Source organism: Venturia canescens, chromosome 10, assembly GCF_019457755.1.
Source record: "Venturia canescens isolate UGA chromosome 10, ASM1945775v1, whole genome shotgun sequence".
Lineage (NCBI taxonomy): Eukaryota > Metazoa > Arthropoda > Insecta > Hymenoptera > Ichneumonidae > Venturia > Venturia canescens.
In genome coordinates, this window is record NC_057430.1 from 13,392,976 (window position 1) to 13,400,048 (window position 7,073).

General features: G+C 48.5%; 1 protein-coding gene across 3 annotated transcripts; it reads left to right on the forward strand.

The window, feature by feature from the left end:
- The first annotated feature begins 1 nt into the window (after position 1).
- On the forward strand, positions 2–6,697 carry mahj (LisH and WD40 domain-containing protein mahjong). Of its 3 annotated transcripts, XM_043430418.1 has the most exons (6): positions 16–128; positions 444–552; positions 886–1,156; positions 1,292–5,609; positions 5,710–5,949; positions 6,069–6,697. In XM_043430418.1, exons 3-6 carry the CDS (start codon positions 896–898, stop codon positions 6,305–6,307), a joined length of 5,058 nt encoding a protein of 1,685 aa, XP_043286353.1. In that variant the 5' UTR covers positions 16–128; positions 444–552; positions 886–895; the 3' UTR covers positions 6,308–6,697. The 3 variants fall into 3 exon arrangements, with proteins under 3 accessions (XP_043286352.1, XP_043286353.1, XP_043286354.1); XM_043430417.1 differs by lacking the exon at positions 444–552 and having other exon boundaries at positions 2–128; XM_043430419.1 differs by lacking the exons at positions 16–128; positions 444–552 and adding an exon at positions 583–716.
- The last annotated feature ends 376 nt before the right edge of the window (positions 6,698–7,073 follow it).

The following is a 7,073-nucleotide window of genomic DNA, read 5'->3' on the forward strand; positions in this document are numbered from 1 at the left end:
TCAGTTTGCGACGGTTGCGAATGTATCACACGCAATCACACACGTCATACACTATACGCAACACACACAATAATTCTCTGCTCGCGCTCTCGCGTGTCGCACCAAAAAAATTTTTCTCGGCTATACACGTATGTATAGATCTTTAATATATACGAATATACATAAGTGCTGAAGAAGATGAAATATTAAGCTACTATTGTACGCACAAGATACGAAGAACATAATCGCTTCACTCGGGAGATGGTCGTTAAAAAGAAAAAAACTTCTTGAAGATGAAAAATTTGCACAATGTTCGTCAACACCAGTTTGCAGAAAAAAGTCTTTTCTTAAAAACTGTCAAAAGTGATTTTTTATCATTATATATACTTTTATTATAAAACATCATCTGCATTTGTACGAGTCATATAAATATTTCTCCTCGTTCGTCACTTTTGTACAAAAAGAATAGCGGCGTCCGGTGGTCCAAGACAGTCCGAGAGAAAATAAAAAGAGCGAGCAACGAGAGTACATAGTAGCTGTCTATAACCTGTGAACAGCAAGCACACGCGACACGTTCGTACATACGGTTTTTTTTATTTCTCTTTTCTCCATGCTAGACATGTGCAGTGAATTGCTGTAGTGTTTCAATACCGTAATGTTCTCATCGCTTAACGGTGAAACATCGAAAATACGAGCATCGTTGTTCGTACTTGGCATCTGCGAAATTTGACTTTTAGGTTAGGTCTGCAACAAAATAGCCTTTCGATTCACTGTTTTTTTCACGATTCGCATGCGAGGCCTATCAAATCCTGTCAATTCCTAAGGGATCCATTGTTCCGTGAATCTAAATCTCCCAAAAAATATTGAAATTGAAATTTTGGCAAAATTGTGGATTATTAATTTCAGGAATAGTATCATGGCAACGGCAGAATCATTGGCCGAAGTGACCGATGTTGTACAGATATTGCGACAGTGGGAGGAAGATCATGTCGCTCCTACCTATGATCCCACACCAACTTTACAAAGACTGGCCGAAATAATAGAATCCGAGACCGAGAACTACCTCAAAATGGATCCGGATCCCTTTGACGAAAGGCATCCCTCCAGGACCGATCCGGAGTGCAACTTTGGACATATACTCAAAGTATTGTTTCGGAAAGATAACTTTATGACTAAGGTACTGAAGCTTTTGTTACCAGTCTTTTAAGCTATTGATCTCTACCTCTTGACATTGAAACGGCTATATTTCTGGAAAATATTTTCGAGGAACTACAAAACTAGTTCTTGTAAAAATCATTGTTCCCTTCTACAGCTCATAAACGATTACCTTCGAGATACGTTTTGGACGAGAGCCGGAATTAACGGAAGGGACGTTAGAAAATTGAACATAGCAGCCTGCCGTTTGATGCTGGACATCCTGCCGGGGCTGGATACTTCGGCTGTGTTTCAACCGGATATGGACGGCCTCATTCACAGATTGTTTTCGTGGGCAGAAAAAAGCGTCGAACCCTTGCAGAGTTATGCAACAGGTCTTTTGGCCGCAGCGATGGAGGTGCAAGACATCGCAACGGGATTTCGAGAACAAAATGGAAAAATGGTACCTCTGATGCTTCAGAGGTTGCATAAACTGCAAGGCAAGGCTCAAGAGGACAGACAATCTACCGGCGGCGCGAGTATACGGCCCTTCGCTCATTTCGGCCAGAATCGCAACAGCCTTGGAGGTGGTGATGGCAGCGAGACAGAACGAGACAAAGGAGGAGGAGGAGGAGGAGGAGGAGGAGGCGTTCTTTCAGGCAAGCGGAAAGCCAGAGAGAAAAAGCGAGAAAACGGTGTGAGTAGAAGCCCTGCACGAACAACATCTTTTTGCTCGGATGACGAGGGTCTTCTGAGTCCGGACGAGACGCCTCCGATAAAAAAAGTAAAAAGCGACGTCGAACCTCCGGAAGCAATGTCGATAATAGCAACGACGCCCGTAAAGAATCTCGACAATTGTTATCCCGAGATGATGTCTCCACCTACGGCGATACCAAAAACACCGGTCAACTCGTCGACAAACTCTCAGTCAACGACCCCCAACAGCCGAGCAACACCACCACCGAGAGCCCTCGTCACACCGATAAAATTGAACCTAACGATGAGAGGATCGCAGAGCGGGGTCCCCGGAAGCGGCGGTGTAACGACCGGAGGAACGATGGGCAGTGGTATCACATCGTGTTCGAGCCTCCTCGAGGGTAATTCGAATTCCTCGTGGGCTGAGCTCGAAACATACGTAATCGGTAATGTCCAAATTCACCCGCCGACACCGGCAACCAGACAAATACTCATTCTTCGTTATCTCACGCCAATGGGGGAATATCAAGAATTTCTTGGGCACGTTTTCGAACAAAACGCCCTCGAGCTCATACTCAAATATACGAACGTTCGAGAAACCAAGGACAGTCGCTTGGCTTTCGAGGCTCTCAAGTATCTCGCATCGTTGTTGTGCCACAAAAAATTTTCCATCGAGTTTCTCAACGTAGGAGGATTGCAAAAATTACTCGATGTGCCAAGACCAAGCGTAGCAGCGACCGGAGTCTCCATATGCCTTTATTATTTAGCTTACTGCGAAGACGCGATGGAACGCGTTTGCCTCTTGCCAAAACACATTATAAGCGATCTCGTGAAGTACGCCCTTTGGCTTTTGGAGCGGAGTCACGATTCGGGAAGATGTCACGCCACCATGTTTTTCGGTTTTTCGTTTCCTTTCAAGGTCATACTCGAGGAATTCGACTCGCAGGATGGACTGAGAAAGCTTTTCAACGTCATATCGACTCTGCCGATATTGAATATCGAGGAGGAGCCGGCGTTGAACGACGACGAGGAATGCGCGTCCCGACAAATCGTGAGACACGTCGCGGTTGCCCTCAAACGTTACATGGAGGCGCATCTATATTTGAAAGCGGAGCAACTTCAGAGGATGGAAATGGCGAGGACGGAGCGCGATACGTGGCAGCCCTCCCTGCCACCTTACAAAGCGTGCAAGCTGAGCAGCGACGAGGTCCAACAAAAGGTCGAAACGCTGCAAGAGCTGATGTCGGTCAGAGCAACGTGGCCACCGGTCGACGAGCTCTATCGACTCGGCGGGATCACTCTCTTGTTGCAGATCATTGCTTTTGCCCGGGAGTGGAACTACAGCGGTCGGGTTCACACGACCTCGATCGCCGAAACGGTTAGATCCTGTTTGGACGTAATAGCCGTTTGTTCGGTAGTTCCTAAAGTGATGCTGCTCCTGTGCGATCGCGTCGATATGCCGGACATGTCGATGACGATGGCGATAAATCTGCTTCTCGCTTCGGCCGAGTGCGAAATAATAGCCGACGCGGACGTCCAGAGAGCGGCTCTCCGAGCTCTCGTCAACTGCGTATGCGCCCCGATCAATCGGGTCGGCGGTAACGTCGCGAGGTTCTCCGTAACCGGATCCGCCAAGAAAAAGACAAACATCCACAACAGCGAGGAGCTCATACAGAGAGTTTGGGAAGGCGTTCGCTCCAACAACGGTATAATGGTACTTTTACAGCTGATGATGGTGAAGACGCCGATCACGGACGCGGACAGTATACGAGCTCTGGCCTGTCGCGCCCTCGCCGGTCTCGCGCGAAGTGAAAAAGTCCGACAGATCATCAGCAAATTACCAATGTTCACCGACGGTCAGATACAGTCGCTGATGAAGGATCCGATATTGCAGGAGAAGCGCCAGGAGCACGTTACCTTTCAAAAATACGCCCTCGAGCTGATGGAGCGAGTTTCCGGAAAGGCAAAACCCACCGGAGCCGAGTACGAGATATCGCTCGTGAGCTTACACCGGGCGAACGTTGTCGCCCAAACGAGAATACAGTACAACGAGCAGCAGCTCAATCAGTTGATTTATCAGCATCTCGTGTCCAAGGGGATGAACGAAACGGCGACGAGTCTTCAGAAAGAAGCGAATTTGGACTCGCACGCGATCATGAAACCCGTAACGTCCTATCAGCCGTTCACCTACAGAAGCCCGGCGACTCCCTCGCGACTCGTATTTTCACCTGGTGCACCGGTCAATTTGTACAACACCGGTAGATGCGGCTCGCGCGAGAGCTCCGTCAGGAGCAGCGTCGTCGGCGGCAGCGGCGGCGGCGGCGGTGTCGGCAGCAACGGCGGTGGCAGCGGGAGCGTCGGTTCTTGCACACCCACTTCGAGTACACCGAGATTCGTGAGCCACACGGTCGGCTGTACGAACAGTCCCACCGCTCAGTCCTCCGTGAGGATGAAACTCGTCGACAGCATGAGTTCGAGTCCGGGCGTCAGCACCCACGGCCAGCAACAGCCGATCAAGCTTCAAATCAATCAAAAGAAACACAGTCAAGGAGAAAGAGGGAACTCGGGGGCGACCGGTAGCAGCCTCAACGGTTCCAGCGGTGTCTCCTCCTCCCAAACTATCTCCGGAAGCAGCATCTCGGGCATTTTGTCCAGTTCCTCCGGCATCAGTTGTACATCATCGAGTTGCAGGTCCCTCCAAAAACAAATATCCCGAGATCCAGGAGGGAGCGTCGGCGGTGGGGGCGGCGGCGGAGGTCCCGGCGCGGGAGGCGGTCCCGGTTCCGGCGTAGCGAGCAGCAACGTTTCCTCGATAACCCTCGACTCGATAATCACCGAGTATCTGACGAACCAACACGCCCTTTGCAAAAATCCAATGGTCACGTGTCCCCAGTTCAATCTACTCGAGCCGCACAAGTGTCCGGATCCTCGTCCGAAAAACGCCTCGGCGACCAACGTAACCGTCCGCGTTACCAGAAGACCCTTGGGCATGGACAGTCAGAGACTCGACCGTAGGCACATTTACAGTAGATTCTGTCCCGTCAAATCGTTTCGAACGACCGACGTCGAGGGCACCTTCACCTGTTGCACCTTCTCCCCGTGCCAGCAATACCTCATCCTCGGGACTTACGCCGGTGACATTAAAATGTTCAATGCCCACACCGGCACCGAGGAAGCAACTTACCACTGTCACGAGTCCTATCTCTACCACATGGAGTGCAACAAACGTGGCAATCTTTTGTTAACCTCGACCGCCTGGATAAGCCCGATGTCAGCACTGTGGAGCATCGGAACCTTCTTCGACATGAAATTGCCCTTCGAGTACGAGGATTACGTCGAATTCGGAAAATTGCAGGACAGAATAATCGGGACCCAGGGCGAGAGCGCGACGATATACGACATCGCCACGGGTAAACTCCTGATGACCCTGACCCCATCGATATCCAACGAGTACACGAAAAACCGGGCGACCTTCAGTATGAACGACGAACTCGTTCTCAGCGACGGCATCCTCTGGGACGTTAATTCCGGCAAGGAGATTCACAAGTTTGACAAACTCAATCAAACGCTCAACGGCGTATTTCATCCAAACGGCACCGAGGTCGTGTCCAACACCGAAGTCTGGGACCTTAGAACTTTTCATCTACTGAAAACCGTTCCTACCCTCGATCAGATGGACGTTATTTTCTCACCGGTCAATCACATTATATACGCGGTTTCCCTCGATCAGGAGGGCAAAGATGAGTCCCATTACGTCACGTCTTTCAAGACCCTCGACGCCCTGGACTACAGCAGCATCGGTAAGAGCGTGACCGGGAACCACCAATCACGTATCCGGCGTTTTCATTCAGTTTTTTTATCACTGTATCATTGGTTCCTAATCGGATGCTCTCGTTTCAGCTACGTACGACGTCAAAAGAGGAATATACGGTCTGGCGTGCAACAAGTTTGACACTCAAATAGCCATTGTCGAGAATCAGGGCGAATTCGACAGCGGTCAAGAGTCGTGTGTCAGGCTGTACGACGTTGGCAGAAGGCGGGACGACGAAGACGAGGCCGAAGAGGACGAGGATGAGGAAGATCTCGACGCGAGCGACGACGACGGCTCCAACTCTGCGTCCGACGATAATAATGCCGATGGTAAACTTCAGAAAATAATTACCCATTATTAGAGCGCTCACTTTTAGTTTACAAGAAAGCTTGCCACCGGCCACGAGCCTTGAAAGATTCTTTACAATTAAACTTTGAATTTTAAACAGATGCGGATAACGCGGAAGCCGCTGGCGGAGAGAACGGCGCCGACGAGGCTGGAAACGAGGGAGAGGATAACGATGATGAGGACGATGACGAGGAGGATGAGGAGGATGACGACGACGACGACGACGAGGACAGCGGGGACGGTGACGATTCCGCCAACGACAGCGTCGATTACGATCCAAACTCCCCCGACGATTTTTCACTCTCGGACATCGACGACTTTGAGATCATGTTCTCCTGAATGCCTCCGTCGTTTCTTCCATCGCTGGACGTTTCTGCTACTTGATCTTTTTCGTCTCTCTCAAAAGAGCGACGATTCCGCGATCGTTGGCTCGATCAGCAATCCCACGCGTCTCTCCGCGTATCCAACGAAATTCTATTCGCCCTCGTTAATCCTATAATGGTCGTCTCGATCTTATCTTTTCTCTCCCGCTACGGCGAAATGTTTCTCAAATCCATGAACGAAGATCATACAAGAAAGTGGAAGTTGAGAACATTTTTTTAGAATCCTATGAATCGTAATTTTAAAAACAATATAACAATAAATTTCATCAACTCTCTTCCCCCCTCACATTCGAGTTGCTTGGAAATTACACATTTTTCCGGAAAAAAAAAAAAAAAAAACCACCAATCGAGTAACCGAAGTCTCTCTGAGTTACGCGGATCAGAAACTACGAGGAGGCTTTTTAAATGATTTTCGAACAAATTTTTTTTGCTACGTCGACCAAAAAGGAGGAAGATATCGAAACGAATAAAAACGAAGCGAGTAATAATGTACGAATGAAACATTACAAGAAGAATTTTACTGTGAATTATTAAGTGATTAGTGAATGTGAATGGACGAATATTTACAGTTAATGGTAATCAAAGCTAACATTATTAGCGATTAAATACAAATGTACATGAAATAAAATGAAAACTGTAAAAAAAATATATATATATATGTATATAAACATGAATACCGGTAGTCTTGCAAAGACTGGAGGAAATTTTGTACGATTAAATTA

Bases quoted from the DNA above. Each gene is read 5' to 3' on its own strand.
- mahj (XM_043430417.1), top strand. From the start codon at position 896: ATGGCAACGGCAGAATCATTGGCCGAAGTGACCGATGTTGTACAGATA. The intron at 5,610-5,709 runs GTAAGAGCGTGA...CTCTCGTTTCAG, and splicing joins CCTGGACTACAGCAGCATCG to CTACGTACGACGTCAAAAGA. The intron at 5,950-6,068 runs GTAAACTTCAGA...AATTTTAAACAG, and splicing joins CGACGATAATAATGCCGATG to ATGCGGATAACGCGGAAGCC.